Source organism: Schistocerca nitens, chromosome 5 (genome assembly GCF_023898315.1).
Source record: "Schistocerca nitens isolate TAMUIC-IGC-003100 chromosome 5, iqSchNite1.1, whole genome shotgun sequence".
Lineage (NCBI taxonomy): Eukaryota > Metazoa > Arthropoda > Insecta > Orthoptera > Acrididae > Schistocerca > Schistocerca nitens.
The window spans coordinates 367762863-367787849 of NC_064618.1; the positions used below are offsets into that span (position 1 = coordinate 367762863).

The 24987-nt window shown below is 42.6% G+C and overlaps 1 protein-coding gene across 1 annotated transcript in view; it reads right to left on the reverse strand.

Moving 5' to 3' along the window:
* Window positions 1-24987, reverse strand: part of LOC126260459 (multiple PDZ domain protein) — a 1565360-nt gene that overhangs the window by 23740 nt on the left and 1516633 nt on the right. The window contains exon 21 of the mRNA XM_049957788.1: window positions 17468-17826. Coding sequence (XP_049813745.1) covers window positions 17468-17826 — 359 coding nt within the window. The remainder of the gene's footprint in view (window positions 1-17467; window positions 17827-24987) is intronic.

The following is a 24987-nucleotide window of genomic DNA, read 5'->3' on the forward strand; positions in this document are numbered from 1 at the left end:
TTCCTTCACCAACTCTCCATCGTCCCCACCCCTTTATATCCTGGATAGCTACTCGCCACTGTTGACACCACCTCCCTATACACCAACATCCATCATGCCCACACTCTTACTGCTATTGAACACTATCTTTCCCTATGACCTTCAGACTCCAAACCCACTACCTCGTTCCTCATACACCTTACTAACTTTATGCTAACCCACACCCGTTTCTCCTTTGAAAGGAAGGTATAAAAACAAATCTGCAGCACAGTCACGGGCAGCCACTTGGCACTCTCCCACGACAACTTGTTTGTGAGCCATCTAGAGGAGACCTTCCTAACCTCCAAAAATGCCAAACCGTTAGTCTGGTTCAGGTACATTGATTATATGTCCATGATCTGGCCTCACGGCCAATACACCCTATCTTCATTCCTTCACACTCTCAACACCTTCTCTCGCATCTGCTTCATTTTGTCCTCCTCAATCGACCTTGCCACCTTCCTAGACGTTGACCTCTTTCTCTCTTGAGGCTCTATCTCCACCTCCGTCCACATTAAACACACCAACAGTACCTGCGTTTCGACAGCTGTCACCCCTTTCACACCAAAAAATCCATCCCATATAGCCTGGCTTCCCAGGGATGGCGTATCTGCAGTGACAAGAATCTTGCTCAGTATGCTCAGGGTCTCATCAGGGTCTTCATACATAAGCACTATCCAGCAGGCCTGGTCTACAAATAGACCTCCCATGCCATTTCCCCTCACACACCCCATCCTCCCATCATTCCCACGAACCAGTCACAATGTAGTGTCGCATTCGTCACGCAGTACCACCGCAGACTGGAACCACACCCATCCCTGGGTTTTGATTACCCTCCCCAGGGCTTTGATTACCCATCATCATGCCCTGATATGAGGGACATCATATCCATGATCCTTCCCACCCCTCCTAAAGTGGTGTTCTGTTGCCCACCCAACCTCCACAACATCCTTTTCCACCTTCTGCCACTCCCAATCACAACCCCTTGCCACAATGATAATATGAAGACCCAGGCACAAGATCTGGCCAATCCATTCACACAGCACTTCCTATTCCAGTCCTGTCACAGGTTTATCCTACTCATCACGGGCGGGGCCACCTGTGAAAGTTGCCGTGTCATTTACCAGCTCTGCTGCAATCATTACACAGCTTTCTATATTGGTATGACTGACAACCAAAAGTCCATCACAATGAATGACCACCACCAAACTGAGGCCAAGAGCAAAGTAGACCACACTGCAGCACAACTTGCAGCTGAGCATAACACATTTGATTTCAATGGCTGCTTTACTAACCGATCCACCTGGATCCTCCTCTCCACCACCACCACCACCACCCTTGTAATTATCTCTGCCTCAACCTACAGTAACATACTGTGCCCACACTGTCGCCCAACAGTTTCCACACCCTTGTCCTATCATCTTCTCCCCATTCTCATCTCCCAGCCTCTGTTTGCCACCCTCTGCCAATGCACCCACCCAACTTTCCCCACTCCTCTCCTTTCTGCTTCTGTTTTCCTCACCTCCCTGCCCCACAACCTCCTGACACTGTTCCTATTTGCATTTTAGTGCCAGCACATTCCACCATACAGTGTTCCTCTGTCCTCCCACCCATTCGTTACTACCCCTTCCCCTTCCCGATTACTGCTGCCATTCCACTTGATAATTTTATTCTGGCCTGAGCTGCCAGAGTTGGCGGTCATGTGTGTGTGGTGTGTGCTTGCGTACGAATGTTGTGTTTCTCGGTTCCTCTTTTGCTGCTGAAGGGTGTGGTCAAAAGCTTTGTCTAAGTATCTTTTAATTGACCCTGTCAGCAACTTAACGTTTCTTCTTTATGCTAAGTAGCAATATATCTTTCCTTCCTTCGTTGATATTTCTTTGTGGAGTTTCCACTGTTTGAAATTAAAATGTGTTTCTTTCAATGGTTAATTTGTTATTTCCCTTCTGCATGTTGTTACAAATGTTTCCACAAATTTTCATTGTCCTACTATTACTAGTTTTTCCTGGGGTCCTCTCAAGTAGCAAAAGTTTAATTATGAGGGTGGTTTGAAAAGTTCTCGGAATCGCCACAAGAGGTCAACGCTAACGCAACGAGTTGTTCACGTGATATTCATTGGACTGTTGCCTGTAAACATGTGCCACGTCAGTGCTCTTGGAAGAGAGCTGTGGCAGTGATGTGGCTCTGTTGTTGCTCCTGCGGAGTGATTTGTGAAGAAGGAAGGGTGGGGGGTGGGGGTGGGGGGGAAATCGAGATTCGAGCAGTAATTAAGTACTTCGTAAAGAAACTTATGAAAGCAAAGGGCATCCATGCTTATTTCCAAAATACACTGGAGGACTCTGCTCCTTCATATTCAACTGTTGTCAAGTGGACAAATGAATTTAAATTTGGTCGGGAGAGCTTAGATGATGATCCGCGCAGTGGTTGGCCAAGATGTGTCACTACTCCAGAAATCATTGCAAAAGTGCACAAAATGGTCATGGAGGATTGCCGATTTAAAGTGCATGAAATTGCTCATGCTTGCAAGTTGTCATCTGAAAGGGTATATCATATTTTAACTGAAGAACTAGAAATGAAAAAATTATCTGCAAGATGGGTGCCACAACTCTTGACATAGGATCAAAAACGCACAAGACTGGACATATAGGAAGAATGTTCAGCCCATTTTATGAGAAACGAAAAAGGTTTTTTGGGCCAGTTTGTGACCACAGATGAAACTTCAATGCCTTAGTATACCCCAGAGACAAAACAAAAGTCAAAGCAGTGGAAACATGCTGATTTTCCACCACCAAAGACAGCAAAGACAAAATTTTCTTCAATGGGAATTTTTTTTTTTTTTTTTTTTTTTAGGGCGCACAACGTCAACGGTCATTAGCGCCCAGACTACTTTAGGAATGCACCGCGAGTCACAAGTTTAAAACAGCAACAAAACGGAGAACACGATGAAAGACATACTGACAGGCATAGGATTAAAAAAGAAAACAGCATAATCAAATGTCCTTTGAGAGGGTTGTCAAATTGATAAAATGAAGAACGCGAGCAGCTGCTCGTGGGTCATCCGCTAAAATGGCTTCTACAGTACATGGCAGGCCAATATCGAGACGTAGGGTGTTAAAATTCGGACACGACGTTAAAATGTGGCGGACCGTCAGCAATTGCCCACATGGGCAGAACGGCGCCGGCGCAGCCGTCAGCAGATGGTGATGGCTGAACCGGCAGTGGCCAATTCGCAACCGGGCCAAAACTACCTCCTCCCGCCGAGAAGGGCGTGAGGAGGACGTCCAAGCCACGGGTAGAGCTTTCAAGGCCCGAAGCTTGTTGTCTGAAAGTGCAGCCCAATCGGCATGCCACAGCGAGACAATGCGCCGACAAATTACCCTGCTACAATCTGACGAAGGGACACCACAAGAAGCTGTCCGAGGCTGGAGGACCGCAGCCTTGGCCGCGGCATCTGCAGCTTCGTTCCCAGGGATACCGACATGGCCAGGAATCCACATAAAGCTAACCGGAGAACCGACGTCCACCAGCTGCTGAAGAGAGCGTTGGATCCGGTGCACGAAAGGGTGAACCGGGTACGGATCACCGAGGCTCTGGATAGCGCTCAGGGAATCGGAGCAGATGACATATGCAGAATGTCGGTGGCGCCAGATGTAAAGGACAGCCTGGTAGAGGGCAAAGAGCTCAGCTGTGAAGACCGAACAATGGCCATGGAGCCGATATTGGAAACTATGTGCCCCGACAATAAAAGAACACCCGACCCCGTCATTGGTCTTAGAGCCATCTGTATAAATGAAGGTCGTATTAATGAACTTCGAACGAAGTTCGACAAAACGGGAGTGGTAGACTGAATCGGGGGTAACCTCCTTCGGGAGTGAGCAGAGGTCAAGGTGGACGCGAACCTGAGCCTGGAGCCAAGGTGGCGTGTGGCTCTCGCCCACTCGAAAGGTGGCAGGGAGTGAAAAATGAAGGTGTTGAAGGAGGCGATGAAAGCGAACTCCAGGGGGTAGCAGGGCGGAGACATACAACCCGTATTGACTGTCGAGAGAGTCATCAAAAAAGGAACGATAAGATGGGTGGTCAGGCATTGCCAGTAGCCGACAGGCATACCGACAAAGCAGTATATCGCGCCGGTAGGTGAGTGGCAACTCACCAGCGTCAGCATGAAGACTCTCGACGGGACTAGTATAAAACGCTCCGATCGCAAGTCGTAAACCCCGATGTTGTATGGAGTTGAGGCGGCGTAAGATGGATGGCCGTGCAGAGGAGTATACGAAGCTCCCATAATCCAGCTTGGAGCGGACGATCGACCGATATAGGCGAAGGAGGACGGTTCGATCCGCTCCCCACGACATACCACTGAGAACATGGAGGACATTGAGAGAACGGGTACAACGGGCAGCCAAATAAGACACATGTGGAGACCAACTAAGTTTCCTGTCAAATGTAAGACCTAAAAATTTTGTTGTCTCCACGAATGGGAGAGCAACGGGACCAAGTCGTAAAGACGGTGGGAGAAATTCTTTGTAGCGCCAGAAGTTAATACAGACCGTCTTCTCGGCAGAAAAACGGAAGCCATTGGCAACACTCCACGAGTAAAGACGGTCAAGAGAACGCTGAAGACAGCGCTCCAGGAAACACGTACGCTGCGCGCTGCAATAGATGGTAAAATCGTCCACGAAAAGGGAGCCTGATACATCAGCTGGGAGGCAATCCATTATTGGATTGATTGCTATGGCGAAGAGAGCGACACTCAAAACTGAGCCCTGTGGTACCCCATTCTCCTGGCGAAAGGTGTCTGACAGGACAGAACCCACACGTACCCTGAACTGTCGATCCATTAAAAAGGAACGAATAAAAAGAGGGAGGCGACCGCGAAGACCCCATGTATGCATGGTGCGGAGAATGCCCGCCCTCCAACAGGTGTCGTAAGCCTTCTCCAAATCAAAGAACACAGCCGCGGTCGGGCGCTTCCGCAAGAAGTTATTCATAATGAAGGTCGACAAGGTAACCAGATGGTCAACAGCAGACCGGCGCCTACGAAATCCACATTGTACATTGGTAAGTAGGCGTCGAGACTCGAGCAGCCAAACCAATCGAGAGTTAACCATTCGCTCCATCACTTTACAGACACAGCTGGTAAGCGAGATGGGTCGATAACTGGAGGGCAAGTGCTTGTCCTTCCCCGGCTTAGGAATCGGGACAACAATAGACTCGCGCCAGCATGCGGGAACATGTCCCTCAATCCAGATGCGATTGTAAGTACGAAGAAGAAAACCTTTACCCGCAGGAGAAAGGTTCTTCAGCATCTGAATATGAATAGAATCAGGCCCTGGAGCGGAGGACCGTGATCGGCCAAGTGCGGTTTCGAGTTCCCGCATGGTGAATGGGGCATTATAACTTTCACGATTCGAGGAGCGGAAGTTAGGTGGCCTAGCCTCCTCTGCCTGTTTGCGGGGGAGGAAGGCAGGGTGGTAATGAGCGGAGCTCGAAACCTCTGCGAAAAAGCGGCCGAAGGCATTGGAGACAGCCTCAGGGGCCACAAGGACGTCATTCGCGACCGTCAAGCCAGAAACTGGTGAGTGGACCTTAGTGCCAGATAGCCGGCGCAGGCTACCCCAGACAACAGAAGAAGGAGTAAAACTGTTGAAGGTGCTTGTGAAAGCAGCCCAGCTGGCTTTCTTGCTTTCTTTAATAATACGACGACACTGTGCACGTAATCGTTTATAATTGACACAATTCGCCACTGTAGGGTGGCGTTTAAAGGCGCGTAAAGCACGTCGACGAGCACGTAGAGCGTCTCTACATGCTGCGGTCCACCAGGGGACCGGTACGCAACGTGGAGAAGAAGTAGGGTGAGGGATGGAGTATTCAGCAGCAGAGAGAATGACTTCCGTGAGGTGTGCGACCTGACTATCGCAGCTTGGGAATGTTTGATCCTGAAAGGTCGCCCTTGAAGAGAAGAGCCCCCAGTCTGCTTTGGAGATGTTCCAACTAGATGAGCACGGAGAGGGGGTATGCTGCAGGAGATGGATAACACACGGGAAGTGGTCGCTCGAATATGTATCAGAAAGAGCATACCACTCGAACCGGCGTGCAAGTTGGGGAGTACATATAGAGAGATCTAAATGGGAATAGGTGTGAGATGTATCCGAAAGAAAAGTAGGGGCGCCAGTATTGAGGCAGACGAGATTGAGCTGGTTGAAAAGGTCTGCTAACAGGGAGCCCCTCGGGCAGGATGCTGGAGAGCCCCAAAGGGGATGGTGGGCATTGAAGTCTCCAGTTAACAAAAATGGTGCAGGTAGCTGAGCAATAAGTTGCATCATGTCTGCCCTGGTAACGGCAGACGACGATGGAGTGTAAACGGTACAAATGGAAAATTTAAAAGTGGGGAGAGTAATGCGGATGGCAACTGCCTGCAGGCCGGTGTGCAACGTGATGGGATCGTAGTAAATATCATCCCGGACCAGCAACATAACCCCTCCATGAGCTGGGATACCTACCACAGGGGGTAGGTCAAAACGCACACAGGTGTAGTGTGCCAAGGCAATTTGATCGCATGGGCGTAGCTTCGTTTCCTGGAGGGCTACGACGAGCGGACGGTGCAAGCGAAGCAGCAACTTCAAGTCCTCTCGGTTGGAGCGAATGCTGCGAATATTCCAGTGAATAAGTGCCATCGTAAGAAAAAAGGAAGATGAAAGAAGGGGTCACCTCGAAGGCCGCTGAGGGCCTGGCTTCGAGCGAGCACTGCCGCCGCTATCAGTAGGCGGACAGTCATCGTCCATTGGGTCTATAGGTTCATCGGCCATCTTGGGAAGATGGCCGGGAGGGGGAGCTTCCTCCGCCGGTGAACGGCCAGATGTTCGGCTACCAGCGGTGCGGCCAGGCGAAAGGGATGACGGCCTGGGGCGGCAACCGCTGGGTGGCGCAGGAGAAGAAATGCGCCGTGGCGGAGAAGGAGAACTGTGCTTCCTATTAGCCTTCTTGGATGGTCGTTTGGTGGAAGTACCGGATGAAGGCTGGGAGGTCGAGGTACGTAGGAAGTCTGCACAGGACGGTTCCTTCTTGAAGGCCCGTGCATCTGACTTCTGGGTCTTCGTCTTAGCAGAAGCTGATGAAGGGGCTGGTGTCTGTGGGGTGATGGGACGAAGAGGAGACGTCGACCGCGCGATCTTAGCACTGGCCGAACGGACGACCGTGGTGCTGAAGGTCAGATCGCAGGTCTGGGTTGCCACCTCCCTGGTAGTCCGAGGAGAGGCGAGGACAGTACTGTATTTCCCCGCTGGGAGCAGCGTGGGCTTCCTACTAGCCAATAGCTTGCGAGCAGCCGAGGTGGACACTTTGACCCGAATTTCCTGGATACAGCGTTCTTCCTTATAGACAGGACAGTCGCGGGAGGATGCAGCATGGTCACCCTGACAGTTCACACAACGAGGAGACGGAGGTGGACAGTCACCCTCATGGGCATCCCTGCCACAAGTGACACATTTAGCCGCATTGGAACAAGATTGGCGAGTGTGATTGAAACGCTGACACTGGTAGCAGCGCGTAGGTGTCGGGACATAGGGGCGAACAGAAATAACCTCGTAGCCCGCTTTGATGCGCGATGGCAGCTGAACACTATCGAAGGTCAAAAAAAGTGTCCGGGTCGGTACAAGGTCATTGTTGACCTTTTTCATGACCCTATGGACAGCCGTCACGCCCTGCTCAGCGAGGAAAGATTGAATCTCCTCGTCAGTCAAACCGTCGAGGGATCTAGTGTAGACCACACCACGAGACGAATTCAAAGTTCGGTGAGCCTCCACCCGGACAGGGAATGTGTACAGGAGTGTGGCCCGAAGCAGTTTTTGTGCCTGAAAGGCGCTCTCAGTTTCGAGTAATAAGGTACCGTTACGCAACCTGGTACAGGATTTGACAGATCCGGCTATGGCATCGACGCCCTTCTGGATAACGAAAGGGTTGACAGAGGAAAAATCCTTTCCGTCCTCAGATCGAGAAACGACGAGGAACTGTGGGGCAGGCGGTAGTACTTTTGTCACTGGTAGCTGGTCACGTTTCCGTTTTTGGGCAGAAGTCAAGAGAGATGGAGTGAAATCCATTGCGGAGAAATCCCCCATGATTGCCAGCGTCTCCGATGGCGCGCTCCTTCCTTGTGGGGACCCTCTCAGAGGGCACTCCCGCCTTAGGTGAATGTTTACACCTCAGGTCACACCTCCCGAGAAACAGACGGAGGGACCAATCGGCATGGTCAGAAGGTATCAGCTCAGGCAATCACCCCTCCCCGGGCCTGGCCTTTACCAGGGGGTACGCGCGTGCCTTACATGTCTACCCAGGGCGGGGAATTACACGTTACCCCGTCACCGGCTACGCGTGCGAACGCGTGGGTCGGCCTTCAGGCGCGCACAGGGAGGAAGGAAGAAGAGGAAAAAGGAGAGAGAGAGAGAGAGAGAGAGAGAGAGAGAGAGAGAGAGAGAGAGGACAGTGTCTCAAACGCCGAGGCGGAGACCAGAGAAGGCAAGGAGAAGAAGGCAATGAGAAGGCAAGGAGAAGAAGGCAATGAGAAGGCAAGGAGAAGAAGGCAATGAGAAGGCAAGGAGAAGGCAAGGAGAAGGCAAGGAGAAGAAGGCAATGAGAAGGCAAGGAGAAGAAGGCAATGAGAAGGCAAGGAGAAGAAGGCAATGAGAAGGCAAGGAGATTATGCAGGGGAAAGAGTAAGGAAGACAGTGAGGTGGAGAAGAGCAAAGAAAGGAACCAACCAAAGAAAGGAAGAAACGAGAAGTGAAAAAGCAAAATGACCGCAAATAGAGGTCGTGGAACCGTCCGTCTCCGGACGCAGGCGCTAACTACCCCCTTGAGGGGGAGGGACTCCTTTTAGTCGCCTCTTACGACAGGCAGGAATACCTCGGGCCTATTCTTACCCCGGACCCGCAGGGGGATTCAATGGGAAAGGTCATGGCATCAGTATTCTGGGATGTGAAGGGGATTCTGTTTGTAGATTATCTCCCAACTGGGCAAACAATTACTGGAGAATACTACGCTAACCACCTGCACAAATTGCAATAAAAGATATGCAAAAAAAGACCAGGTTTAGCAAGGAAGAAAGTCATCTTCCATCAAAACAATGCACACCTGCACACATGTGCCATTGCATGGCAAAATTACACGAACTAAGATATGAATTGTTGCCACACCTGTCTTATTCACCTGATATGGCTCTGTCAGACCTCCATCTCTTCCCAAAACAAAATGTTTCTTGATGGATGAAGATTCACTTCAAATGAAGAATTGATAGCCCGAGTTTATAACTATTTTGCAGGCCTGGAGGAAACTCATTTTTGAGATGGGATCAAGGCACCAGAATTTTGTTGGACCAAGTGCATTAATCTACAAGGAGGCTACATTGAAAAATAAAAAAAGTTTCAGTGATGTACAAGGTGAGCAACTTTGCTTCCGCTGTTTGCCGATAGGTGGCGCAATGGTAAGCAGCAGTCGAAAGAAACAGATCGCAGACATCAGGTAGTTAGCTTGGACCTCGGTCAACGTAACCTCATTCAAACATTAGTCCATTTGTGTCTGCACCATAAAGTTGTTCTTGATTGAAAATGTCAGTTTATGAGCCTAATTCTAGTCATTTGTGGGAGGTGTTACTGTTTTGTTTCAATATGAAGAAAACAGTGGCTGAGTCTCATCGAATGCTCTCAAGTACGTATGGTAAGGACACTATTAGTGAAAGAACATGTCATGAGCAACACTTACAGAACGGTGATTTTATCGTCGTAGACCAGCATAGTGGTAGAAGAGATAATGTTTTCGAAGATGCAGAATTGGAGACACTGCTGAGTGAAGACTCGCGTCAAACTCAAGATGAACTGGCCCGATTAGTGAGAGTGACACAACAAGCCAGTTCAAAGCGTCTCAAGGCTATGGGCATGATTCAGAAAGAAGGAACTTGGGTCCCGTGTGAGCTGAAACCAAGAGACGTTGAACGGTGATTGTGAACAGTTGCTTCAGAGGCGAAAAAGGAAGGGATTTCTGCATCGCACTGTGACCGGGGACGAAAAATGGGTTCATTACAATAACCCTACACACAAAAAAATCATGGGGATATCCCGGCCATGCTATTCAAGAAGAAAATACAAGCACACTACCTAAACTAACTTCATTCTTTACCAATGAAGAAACTAACAGGCACAGTGATTCATCGACCTCATCATCTCAAGATATATCTAAATATCAAAGCTAAGAAATGGGGCCCATTTTCAACATAGAGGATAACATTTGTGTTTAGAGTTCATCAGTTCCAATTATGAACACACATCACAGCACACATCTTCCAGCTCAAGCCACTTCGCCTCACCAAACAGAGGCATTCTAGAAAGTATATATCATGACCCTTATAAGAACTGTGATAAAATTTTTAATGGAAGAAGTGGGTGATATTTGGATTCACAAAGGGCTAGAGTTTTTCCAAATTAAAAATAGTTACTTTTCCAAAACTTATACACATTTTTCTGATGTAAGCGGTAAAACAAAAACCAGAAACTTAACTAGGAGTGTTTTCACTCACAAACTGATGAATGGTGAGTGTGTATAAAGAAAGTGGCTTCTATAGTCACCATCAGAGAAGGCTGTATATTGTTGTTGTTTCCATCTATTTAACAAGTTTCTGGGAAATAATCTGAGTTCTTGCAGTCAATACAAAGATGCGTACTAAAAAGAATTGTTGCAGTTATGAAATTTTTAGCTTCAAGGGGACTTAGGTTCCATGGATATAACAACATTTTGGGGTCTCAAAATAATGGCAATTATTTAGGATGCTTAGAATTAATAAGCAAATTTGGCCATTTTCTTTCTGATCATACACTAAACAATGGCAATCATGCCAAGGAACTGAATCATATTTGTCTGTGAATATTTGCAATGAACGTATTAATATAATGGGACAGACGTCTGTTGGAGAAATTGGAAATAAAAGAGAGCAAAATACTGAGAAAGATCTTAGGACCTAAAAAGGATGGACAAGATTATAAATTGCGATCCAATAAAGAGTTATACGAGAAAATTGAAAAACTGACAACATCCTTTAAAAAGAGAAGACTGAGTTTCTATGGGCATGTCAAAAGAATGGCACCAGAAAGAACGGCAAAGAAAATCCTGGAATACATGGAAAGCAGAAAGACACAAATTAACTGGCTGAAAGAAGTAAAAGAAGACATTGCAGAAATGAACATTATACCAGAGACAGTTTACAACAGAATGGAATATAGGAATGCCATCAACAAAATACAGGGATTCAAAGACCGAACGCAATCAAAGAAGACGGGAACAACCTGGTCGCAAGAACGTAAAGAAGCCCACTCAGAAAAAATGAAGAAGTACTGGGAAGAACGCAAGAAAAAGCACAAGAAATGACTGATGCTTAGCGTAGTCCAAAGTTGACTGTAACGAATAATAATAAATAATAATGGGACAGAAAGTGTTAACAATGATTGTCAGTGAACTAAAAGCAACCAAACACTGCTCAATAAGCATGGATTCCTCACCAGATCTCTCTCATGTTGACCAACTAACTTTCATCAGTCGGTACATAAAAGACGGACCCCCTGATGAGAGATTTTTGTGATTTTTGCCTATGGAGAAGCACAGAGTTCAAAATAGAGCAGATACTACTTTTAATTTTTTGGACAGCCTTGACATTTCAATAAAGGATTGTTGTGGACAGAGCTATGATAATGCAACAAATATGACAGGAAAGTATTCTGGTCTTCAGACAAGAATAAAAGAAATATGTGAATTTACTATTTGTGTCCCATGTGCCGCACAGTCACAATTTAGCAAGTGTTCAGGTGGTTGGATGTGTTTCAGAAGCAGCAGCATATTTCCACTTTGTCCACAAACTGTTCACATTTTTTTTTTTTTTTTTTTTTTTTTGGGGGGGGGGGGGGGGGGGGGTTCAAACAATCGATTGAAAATTTTGACAGAATTCGTAGGTGCAGATAAATTTCTGAATCCCCTCTCTGAAACCAGATGGTCTGCATATGCTGATGCTCTTAACACTTTGCATAATGGCTACAGTCATATTTTTGAGCCTTGCCAAGAAATGTAAAAACTGGAGACTATTCTCCTAATGGAGATATGGAATGAACTTTCAATAATTATCAATTAGACAAGCATAATTTTACATAATAGAGTCATCACAACAGATGTTGCAACAAAACTTTTTTGGATCTCTTGCCAATTTTATCAGTACTGGATGCAGTAGATTCAATCAGTATGAATCGTCAGCCAAAGAGAAAAATGCAAGTGCTGACTATAAATATAACTCCCAAAGGAAAAGAATTCACAGCATGAGTACCACTTTTTTCGAAGAATTGTCAGAGACTGTGCAATTGAATGCCAAAGAAAAATTTTGTGTAGAAACTTTTCTGCCTATAATTGACAAATTGGATACTCATTTAAAGCAACATTTGAAACCATACCAAGAAGTTGACAAAAGTTTTGGTTTTCTTTCTTAGTTAAAACAATTCAATTCTAACCAGTTGAGAAATAGTTGAAAAGAATTTGCAGAATTCTATCATGAAGACATTGACACTAATGAGCTCATGTCAGAATATTTTCATTTAAGGCAACACCTGAAAAACATTCCAAACGAATCTCCAGAATTGAGTATTTCAGCCTTACATTCTCTAATAAAGGCGGATAAAACTGAAGGAACGTTCCCAAATGTAGAAGTTGCTACCAGGATAGTTCTTTGTCTAATGGCAACCAATTATAGAGGACAATGTTAATTTTCACAACCAAAGAGAATACAAAATGAATTACAAATGACTACTATACAGGAACAACTTACTATAGTCTGGGAGACGAGTCTTTGGTATTGACAGCTCGGTAGCGTCTTTCCGTTGCCTAGCGACCGCAGGCAGGCAGCCAATGACGGCCTGACTTTGAGCGGGTAGCAAGGGCCACGTTGCCGCTCTGAAACCCGGTCGCGCGCGCTTATGAAACTTACCAGTGTCTCGCGTGCAGGCGGTGCGGTCGTTCGTCGTTTGTCTGAAGTTGAATTCGCAGTTTATTTCGTTTTTGTTGTTTTTAGTGTTTCTTTGTTTATGTTTCGTTGTAAACAATGTCTAGTGCGGCGGGTAGTACCAGCCCAACACAAGAAGTGAAACGGAGGAAGAAAAGTGTGCTACACACCCAGGCCCATGAATTCGTGTGCTCTGTGAGGGATTACTTTGAGAAAGAAAAGGACAAAGGTGGGCCCTTAATTCCTGTTGTTCACGTTGTGAAGAGAACTGCAGCAGCATTGAAAATAAGTAAGAACATTGTTGTAAAGATAGGGAAAGTACAGTATAGTGTAGATTGTGACGAGAGTGGCACAACACACCAGGAAAGAAGCGACCGAGAAATAAGCAGGTGACAGCTTTGGATGATTTTCAGAAAGACGCTATTCGTCGTCATATATACAGCTATTATAAGAGAAGGGAACATCCCACTCTATCTAAATTACAGGTGTCGCTTCAGAAAGACGATCTTTTTAAAGGGAGCAAATTTTCATTGCGTACAGTGTTGAAAGACATAGGCTTCAGCTATTCACTGTTTAACGGACGCAAAATATTAATGGAAAGGACAGATGTAGTTGCATGGCGGTGCAAATTTCTGCGCAGGATCATGGGTGTGGAATTCGAAAGTATAGTGTGGTTAGATGAAACTTGGGTCAATGCCAGCCATTCTTTACGTAGAGGCTGGAATGATGGAACGCCCGAGGGGACAATGGCAGTGCCTGTTGGCAAAGGAGGGCGTATTATTGTCTTCCATGAAGGAACATCGAAAGGTTTTGTGCCAAACTGCTTGAAAATGTTTCGATCAAAAAAGACGGGAGATTACCATGAAGAAATGAACAGTGTAGTATTTCAAGAATGGTTCGAGACATCGCTTATGACGAATCTGACAAGTCCATCAGTGATTGTTATGGACAATGCGCCTTATCATTCCGTTGTTCACGATAAGGCACCAACCTTGGCAACAAAAAAAAGACGATATCATTCAGTGGTTGAAACGGCGAAAAGTAGATTTCAGAGAAGATTTCAGGAATGCAGAACTACAACGTATTCAGGAATGTAAGGAGGGAGTTTGCTATCGATCTACAACCAGATCATCATATTGTGAGTACTTTCTTCAGATTATAACTCTTAATACACTGACCAATTATTCTGTAGCTTGTAGTAGAACAAATTAATAATGCTAATACTTAACAATGGAAACCAAAACTGCTAATGTTCAACAACTTGCGAAAATAGTTTTCATTTCAGTTGTGAAGTTTAACAAATAACTTTATTACGTTTCAGCATCTTAGATACTTGTACTAAATAGCTCTTATCAGTTTTCGAGTTAATATATTCCAAGCATCAACTTTAAATAAATTCACGCGTACCAATACGACTTGTATTTTGTCTCGCTTTTATTTCTGCTGCTAGAGAATGCGTGTAGCAGACAGGGCGCCACGTGCTGTGAGCCACGATCGGCAACAGCGCCGTCTGCCCGCCGGAACTGTCAGTACCAATCACTCGTCTCACGGACTATAATTTGTAAATCGTGTGCACAGAAAGTGATATCCTTCAACAATAAGGACTTTGAGAACATAATAGACAATTTTGCACTTCAACATAATTCCGATTTGCAAAACAGTAATCAGTTGTATTTGATTTGTATAATGCTAACTGTAATAACCAATAAAGTAAATAAACAAATGTACATTCTGATGTGCTCATTCAAATTAAACTTCTTTTTTGTTACAGGGACCCAGACTCTTTGTGCCAGTCATATGCATAGAAAGTGACATCCTTCAAAAACTGGATGTTGAGGACATAACTGAAGACTTTACATCTCGGACATCTCTAAAGAAACCATTAATTTGAATGTAAGTCAATCTGTGGAACTAATCACTTGTATTTGAATTGTATAATTCTTACCAACAAATTCACTAAACAAATGTACATTATTCTGATGTGTTTATTTTTTACTTTGTGCCCAGCGGTCCCATACTGTAGGGTCCCCTGCTTGGCTTAAGATGGCCCTGTTCAATATGTTGCAAGTATCACTCGTAGTCAGAACATTCAGTGCAGTTGTGAGTGCATGATGTTGGAGCTAAATGAACATGGGTGCTTACGTAACGAAGGTAGCTGAAGAGTTTGGCACTTCCAGAGGCACTGTATTGAATATTTATACTGCATGCAGGGGATGTGGAAAAACATCATCCACGAAGTCACAATGTGTATGAAAAGTGTATGTTGCCTGATCATGACAGGTGGTCACTGAAGAGGATTCTGTCAAAAAATAACAGGACAACAGCTGCGAAAGGAACTGCAGAACTGAATATCACACTAATGAACCCTGTCAGCACTAAAACAATATGGAGGAAACTCAATAAGGTGTGAACAGCAGTGCAAGCTGGAATTCAAAAAGCACACATCAGTGATGCAAATGTCCATAACAGGAAAACATGGTGCCGAAGCCATAAAACTTTGGGCTATGGTGCAATGGAAGAAAGTCATTTGGTCATGTGAGTGTTGTTCCACACTGTTTCCAACTTCTGGTCAAGTTTACATCTGGTGTATTCTATCCCTAGCCTATGCTTGCTGCCAAGAGTGAAAGGAAGGGGGTTTGGTCATGATTCGGACAACCATATCATGGTATTCCATGGCCCCAAGTTACTCTGCAAGGTTGCATTGCTGCCATGGATTATGCGACTATTTTGGTTGAGCAGGTCCACCCCATGGTACAATATATGTTCCCCAGTAGTGATGCTGCATTTCACAACAGGGCCTCTGTTCATAAGCTCGCATTGTCCAGGACTAATTTTGTAAGCAGGAGGATGAATTGTCACATCTCACCTGACCACTACAGTCACCAGATCTCAATATTACTCAGTCTTTGTGGTCTACTTTGGAAAGATGGACATGTAATGGCTATCCACCTCCATCATCGTTACCTGAACATTATTTTGCAGGAAGAATGGTATAAGGTTCCCTCGACAACCATATAGGACCTGTATTTATCCATTCTGAGATGCCTGGTAGCTGTTTTGAATGCCAACGGTTTTACTACACCATATTAGGCATGGTAACATGTTGTGTTTTTAGTGTTTTCATTTTTTCCACCCCTGTAAATTGTACGTTGTTACCTTAACCCATTTCACTATTTGTATTCTACCTAGGACTTTCCAATATTGCTTTGAAAGCTATATTTAGTATTTTCTACTTTAAGTGCTCCTATATACAATTTTTTAATGTGGAAAATTTCAAGTTGCACCATAGCTCAGAGTCCATATTAAACTGTAGAACCCCTTACAAATGGCTGGGGAAGTCAGTTTAAAGACCGGAGGAAGACAATGGTGTTCCACTTCTAATAGAACCGTATCCGGCAATGAACTGACATGTTCAGTGAACCTTTGGGATGATGACAGCTTTACGTACATATCCACCATAATAGAAATATATCATCTAAGATAAAATCCTTTTTGCATATGACCGAAAGTAACAGTTTTAATCATCACCTCAAAGAAGTACAGTTATATTATTAACTAGAACCCGGCATTGCCCGGGTACTGATTTTGTCAGTTTCCTACTAGAAATGAAAACATAAAAAATGAGCTGTGTTTGTAGTGTACAGTGTTTTTATGCTGGGTTTCTACAGCACAACTTTGTAATGGCTCTTCATAGACCTAAATCCTAAAGTCATTTGTGCTTTACAATTGAAAGTTGACTGTAGGAGTGACTTAGTAGTAAAGAATGAAAGTATTAAAACTTTATGCATGGTGCAGCACTTTTTCACACCTCTCATTGTTTATGACTATGTGTCGTACAAAGATATATCTGTGCAAGTACAAGCCGTGGCTTATGATTGTCTGCAAAATATTTTGTGAATAGAGTTAGTACAAACAAGTAATAAATTTAAATGTCATCCATGAGGTGGCAGCTTTCCATGCAGCTCAGTGTCTGTGATATAATATCTTCTGAACTATGATAGGCACTTGGTTCTTACAAATTTCTGCACTTCCACAATTTTTCATATACTTGGACTCATGCAGCAGCTCAGGATAACAAATAGGAATAATAATGTAGAAGTTATCCACCCCACAGTTGTGTAGCTACAGGCCCTAATTTATCAGTGGAATGTAATGAAATTGTGAAGTGCATTGCCAATGCATGGTTTACTTATGAGACAACTGAGGTACATGAATATTTCAAGCCAGAACAAGTGTAAATCTTAGAAATGCATGTAGTACATTTCTTGTCATAAGCTTATCTATTCATTTCATATTATATGGCAAACAAATTGCTCATCTAAATTACTTAAAAGCATTCTGGCACAGGCTTTAAAAACAATTTTATGAATTACTTAAACCTCAGATTAGTTCAAAATATAGAAGAGATTAGTATAAAAAAAAAAGCTTTACCAGCAAGGTGTCAGAGCCACCCACAATACTGAGTCCAAGTCCCATTTTGTCCTTATTTATCTCCACAGTTGTCTCCTTCCCTGGCACAATCTCACACGTTGCAGGATCAGCTGGTGGTTCCTCTGGAGTGGAAGACAGACGTTTACCAGATGGAGAGGGCGACAACCGTGCCGAGGGAGAGGTATCGGTGGTAGTCACCAGTTCAGTCGGACGAACAGGTGATGGTTTTGGCACACAGGTCCCAGGTGACAGAGAGTCCACCAATGTTGGAGTTGACGTTGGAGAAACAACACGGACCGATTTTGGTGATGGTGTTTTTTGTGGTTTGGCCAATGGTATTAACGGTTTTGGAAAAAGTCCTGGAAAAAAGATGTACCTCAGGCAAATGCAATCAAATTACATAGTTTTAACGTAGATATTTATGTACACAGGAGAGTGATTTATGACTTTATGTTAATTAGGGTGAAAAAAATTAATGATTCAGCTAATATTTTACAGGTTATAAGGTGTAATTTCCAATGAGCTTCAGTCTCTCTTTAATTGACAGACACATCATTTTTTTCTTCAGCTAAATGGCACAAATGTTTATCATTCAGCAAAATAGCCGGTACTCACATGACCATGCATTTTATTTCATATCCACAGCAGGTGTGATGAAAGGCAAGGCAGAAACACAGAATTAAAAATTAATATGTAGAAATGCAATTTTGCCTGTTGCACTCAAACTGCCTGATATGACAATACACAAAAGCGTGCTACTTTTTATTTTGAGGCATTGTTCTTTCCAATCAACGTAGAGAATACTGGTGAATGAATCAGTTTTGATAGATAGACAAAAGACTTAAATATGAATTCATCATCAAGGATGTCAAATCCTATGCCCACTTATTCACACACACACAAACTTGGCACTCTTCTTTTAAGTGGGTGGTAAAATAAGTACTCCCATTTTTGTTACTTCTTTTGTATTTGGTTTGACTAAGTGTCATGGCTACTCTGGTCAGCAAGAAAATTAGGGCATGCTCTGCCATGGAACTTAGGAAACTCGCATTATCTGGAGAGCACGTCAAGGTAAAAAAAAGGTACAGAACAACTAAAAAGGATACAAGGAAATCGTACAGTCATCTCATTGTTCAGAAAATTGAGGAAGCAGCTGGTTTAAACCACTTCAATGAATAGCGGACTCTGATGGTTAGCCAGTTGGGAGTGAGTATCATGGAAATGCCAACCTTCATGGATGTCCATCAGCTTGTGTCATTAATTACTTTTCATAAGTTGATGACTAATACTGTAGCTAATGGTAGATGTCAGAATGTTTCACCTCCATATATAATTTGAGAGCATGAATCACGAAGCAATGGAAATCAACTGTGTGACCAATCTGGATGCAGTGTGTTGATAGTCATGTAACACTATGCTGGGGTAGCGACATAAAAAGGAAAGAAATGAAGTGGAGGACTGATGGGCCCACCATGATAGGTGCATGCATCACAACTGACAATATTAGGCTACGGAGAGCAATTACTTGGACCTCTGTATATCATGTAGCTAAACCACCAAAGACCTGAAGCATTTCCCAATAGACATAGCACCCTTCTGCAGAACTACTTCCTTTGTCACAAAGCCAAAATCTTGCTACAATGGAGAACCATGATCATGAGCAACAGTTGATATCTATAAAAAGACATGTACCTATCAATCCCAATTTACTCCCATATATGTTCTCATCAAGTAACAGTCATGAGCTTGCAACCTCATCTCAGTTCACAAAGATGTCAATCAATTGTACATATATTTTTGGTGTCAACTGCTTCCAATCAAATCACTTGGACTTAAAAAATCCATTCTGATCAAACTGCGGTTGAAAGTTCCTGGCAGACTGAAACTTTGTGCTGGACTAGGACTCTAATCTAGGACCTCTGCCTTTCATAGCTGAAGGCATAAGTCCCACATTCAAGTCCCTGTCTGGCACACAGTTTTTATCTGCCAGGAAATTCCAAATTAGTGCACAGACTGATGCAGAGTGAATATTCATTCTGAAAACTGCAGTCATTTTGAATGATACAGATGGGCCAACATGCTGCTAGATGGCTGATTATAATGTTCTGGCTGAGTAGTGTATTTCCAACATAGAAATTTATTGTCTGTATAAGAGGGTTAATTAAGAGTGTTCTTGATACAATTAAGAAGATGACAAAGAATAGAAATGAGATCCGTCTCATAATGGATTACATTAAATCCAACTGATTTGAAACTTACCGCCTTTTTGCAGAGTACATGCATCAATTTTCCATCAAAAAACCACCCAATAAATAAAAAGTGCTGATAGTGCATTGTGAATAGCAATGGAAGATAGGAAATAAAATGTATCTGCTGCAACAATTCACAAATTCAGCTTGGCGGCTTTTCAGTACTCAGGCAGTTTGTTGCTACAGGCTTCTTCAAGCACATACATTTCATGATTCTTCAAAACAAAATAATCGTAAAAACTGAACACACACAGTAGCAGTGCAGGCATTAATTACATTATCATAACCAAGCAACAAACTCTGAATAAAATTTTTAAAAAAATGTGAACAGTGCATGACTAATATACACATGCTTATGCTACATTCCAGTGCAGTGTCACAATAAAAATGCCTTGAGTAAAAAAGCTTCACAGCATAACATTTAAACTCAGAAAGTTAATCATAAAAATACAAACTACATAAAAATAGATAAAATATCTCCAATTACTGAAATGACATGACATGATAACATACAAAAGAAGAAGATATTGAAGGAAGGTTTAAGGAGGGGCATGGAGGGAAAGTGGAGGGAGTGGGGAGGGAGAGAGAGAGTGGGAGAGAGAGGAAGGGAGAGGGGGGGAGAGAGGGGGGGGGGAGAGAGAGAGAGAGAGAGAGAGAGAGAGAGAGAGAGAGAGAGAGAGAGAGAGCAGAATATTAATTTTCAAATCTTTTCAGAAACATATCTAACTATGGGTGAATTGTGACAAAGGAGCACCTTATCACAGTGACTTCGTGGGAGGATTCTGCCTCATATCTGGTACGTAATGTTTAAGAAAGAAATGGATGAACCTTTGTGTTGGTATAAAGTCCACAACTAATGAAAGATATCAATGAACACAAAGAACAATGAAATTTAAACCAGATATTTTTGTATAGAATATTGAGCAGGAAATCCACACCACTATCTGGTTACATTACAACCAGGTTGAACAAACTGCATGAAAACTTTAATGGAAGCAGCACACAGCAGCACGAATGTACTTGCAGAAATTTATTGTTGCATAAACACTGGCTACAGCTCTGTAATTGATCTTTATTTACCAATCCACAGCACTGACAAAGTTCAATTATGCACTTGTAGGCAATCTTTGTGTGTCAGAATGAATTTCAACATGCATACACTCCCCCACATCAGCCAGTGATAAAGGTCACAAAGGAGAAGTCATTTCAAGTCAGTATTTGAGGAAAAAAAGAGGAAGCAAGGAAGCATGTTACTACTAAAATGTTATTTCAGTAAAAGGAGTCTTTTTTTGCATATTTACATGGTTTTAGCCCACACAGTGTTCAAGTGCTTGAAAAAGTATTTACAATGAAATGCAACAGCTGCAAAGCTGAACAGCCAATGTTTCTCCGTTCTCATAAATTTATCCATAAAACAAGTTAACGCTATGAAAGCATGTGATGGCAGATAACATTTACATAACCATAACTGCAGGTATTGAAAAAATAATATTTTATGTACACGGCTGAGCAATAATGGATATGTCAAATGGAACAAACTAATGCTAATATTTGAATTTATTAATGTTCTTTCAAGATCTGATTAATTGATGAATACTGAAGAAAGGACAAATAATATGCAGTCATCCTGAAAGATAGAAGACATTTCAAACAAGGTTAATTCCAATATTAAACATACAATGGAAGAAAGCTCAAAAACAACTACTGCCATGAATGCTCTCAACAGTGTGCCACTTGCACTAATAAAATTACTTCCAGGATAAATGTGGCCTAAAACTGCTCAAATCCTGGGGACAATGGTAAAAGACATCATTAAAATTCTCCAAACACAACCACAAAGTAAATGTAAATTTATAATCAATAATGGTATAATTTACATCACAAAAACTTTAAAAAAATTTACTAACCTTATTCGTGCAGTTAAAAGCGCAATATAACTATCTGCCTAAAAAAATTTCTGATCTACCACTGCAAATCTATTGAAAAGGTTTGGAACCACACAACTTTAAAAACACACATTAAACTAGTTTTGGCATTTCCTGGAGTACTGTACTTGGGATTTCCTCCTTATGAAACAGGAAACACACTTGCGAATATAAAAACTGCATTTTGTTGAGACAGAGGACAGTAATGTAAGGCACTGAATATAGCAATAATTCAGGAATGTGCAATCCTTTATTGAAATCCACTAGGAGAATGTTCACTGAACGAAAACTAAGATATAACCATGTGCCAAATGAAAACATGTTTATCCCTTAAGCATTGTACCAGTAATAACAGGCAGTGAATTCCTCCACCTTGACACAATAGCTGTAAATCCTGAGTAATGATTTCTCCACTGCTTGAGCATACCTCCTTGAAACTGGATTAGTGCCACTGTACAATATCACAATCACCTGACATACCCAAAATGTTTTGAGACTGGTTAGTAAAGAATAGAGAAATGTGAAGATGGTGGTTTCAAGACTTCATTTGTTCCAAATAATCTCCTCACACTTGAATACAATGAACAGAACATTAATAAAACCATGCGAGACTACATGAAAAATCCTCTTTGAGATGTTATTCAACTCACACATCATCCTGGCTTGAATGTCAGTTATATTGTCAAAGTGTTGACCCATCATGTGAATTTTTGCCCTTTGTCTATCTGTGGTAGGTTCATACCGATAACACTAAGTCTCATTATCTGTGATAATTTTTTCGAGAAAAGAACTGTTCATGTTCTCCACTTCAATCAAGTTGTGGCGGGCATCCACAAATTGTCATTTTTGTTTGGAAGTCAAGGAGTGCGAAAGGAAAACTTTGCACATACTTTTTTCTTGTTCGAACGATTCTGGAGGATATGTTGAACACTTGGTTTAGAGATGTTGTTCCACTGCAGGTTGTGACACACTACTTACATGTCCACTACGTAACACTGCGAGCTCGGAACATACACGTCAATTGCACATCTGCTGTTTACAATAGTAAGTTCTAACTGACACCATAATCACTGTGCTGACATTTCCTGTACACAAGGAATAAAATCAGTCTCTGAACTTTTAGGACAATGGTGTATGTTACTAATGGCAAATTTACACCATAGTGGTTGCAAAATGCTTACTGAAACTCAACATTTTGTTCTTATCGAACGGCATTTCTCCATTCCAAATGTCACTGAACACAATAACTGGCATAATTTAAGAGAACTGTTTAAGAAACTACGAGCAGTGATGTGCCTACTCTTTGATTAAAATTACTTGTTTGATGTTTGCCATGGTGCACTACATTGTTAGTACATGAGCTGTCAGCTGCTCCTCTGTTAATGCATGCACAACAGACAGCAGGCTGCCAACACAGATGGAATGCAATTTTGCTCACAACAACAGTTAAATAAGCTGCTGGGCAGTGCTCAATAGCAGATTACAGAAGAACACTCTAGTACTCGAAAACTGCAAGTGAAATTACACTTAGTTGCAGTGTATTAACAATAACAGACAGTCTGTGTGTGGTGCTGAGAGCTCCAATTGGAGGGACTAATGTCTAGAGTATGAAGTCTCTACTAACAAGTAATTTCAGTTGGACTGTACATGGAGCGCCTTTTCATAATTACCTTGAAAAGTAAACACCTTTCCAAGTTCACAGCATGCAATCAGTATAGGGACTCTTGTGTGTGTCATATGGATATCATACAACTTTCTGCACTCTAAGTAGACCAGAACTTGAAGAGTCATTGAAAACTATGTAATAGCAAACTGCAACAGATCCAATCAGGTGAAGATCAGAAGATACAGTCAGAACAATGATGAAGAAAGACACTCCCCAGTACGACTCACATCAGTGCCTGCCAAGCTCACACACTTGGTGATGGAAGAGAATGTAATAAAAATGATTATGTCCAACTAAGAATGGGAATGATGCAGACAACCACTTATCACAGATCTCTGTAAGCTAATTACGTTTTAATAATGAAGAACAGTTCAACTTCAATAAAGAAACTTTTATAAGCCAAGAAATGGTCTACTCGCTTAACACTTAACTCTACAAACTTTTGAAATTGTTAAGTGCTTATCAAAACCAGTAAGACCGAGTAGAATAAAAATGTTTCTTTCTATAATTCTGGTTGGTTCTTTAGTAGTCAGGTAGAAGAGTGGCAGCCATACTCATGAAATTTTTTATTCACTTCCCTCTTCTGTTTCTGTTTCTTTCACTTGTGTGTCAACCTTTTTGCCTAGTAAACATTTTGTTCACATTTGTCATAAAACTTTTATCTTCTGTTCCATATTTCTTCACAATTTCTTTTCCTTTTTCTTCCATTTTCATCTGGCCACTGATCCCTGTCCTTATGTTTAGGTCTTCAAGGATGGTTTTTGTGACTGCTCCCTCCACCCCCTCCCCCTCCAACAAACAGTCGCTTTTTAATTTACTTTTCTCATGACTACTGAGCTCCTGATTACTATCAATCTTTTTGTCACTGTTGGTTTTCTGTATTGCTGTGGGTCTTATGTCATGGTGTTATATGACCTATTTTCATCTTGTTGTTAAATTGCTGTTATGTCTATCTTCTTGTTTCCATTAGTGGCCAAAGAAGTGATTTTTTGAGGGAAATGTGTGATGTAGTATCTGTATCTTCTCTTAGTTCAAGAGACATGCCCAGTCAAAGAAATGAATAAGGATGTTCAATATAAAAGGCACCCCATAAAGAATACAACTTTTGAGTGCATAATATTATATAAATTTATTGATAAAATTAAGTAATTTATATATTATTGCAGTGTATGCTATCTATGGTTATGTATGGAGTACGATATTAGTCAAATGCCCTCCACAACTCAGCAAGTGCACATTTGTTGCTTTGATGAAATTTTCCATAATTTTTCGATATTCTTGCACTTCTAGTTTGAAATTAGAAAGTGAATCTCTGCAACTGATGACAGTTTGTTGGCATATACAGGAGATTTCCAATACTTCTGCAGAAAGAAATCACATGGGGGTTAAATCACAAGATCTGGGAGGTCAGTTCATGTTGTCATTGCGAGAAACCACCCATCCAAGAAACGTCTCCTATAGAACATCCATCTTGTTGAAGTCTAACCTCTTCAGCTTTCACACAATCCAGTTCAGAATACAAAAACACTCTTAACATATTGCAGTGGAATTTGCTGTCTATTGTTAATTCATTTCCGTTGCTATCTTTAAAGAAGTACAGCGTAATTAAGCTCTCAGCCCATATCCCACACCAGACATTAACTCAATGTGCAAGTAATGGTTTCTCCATAATAACTCAAG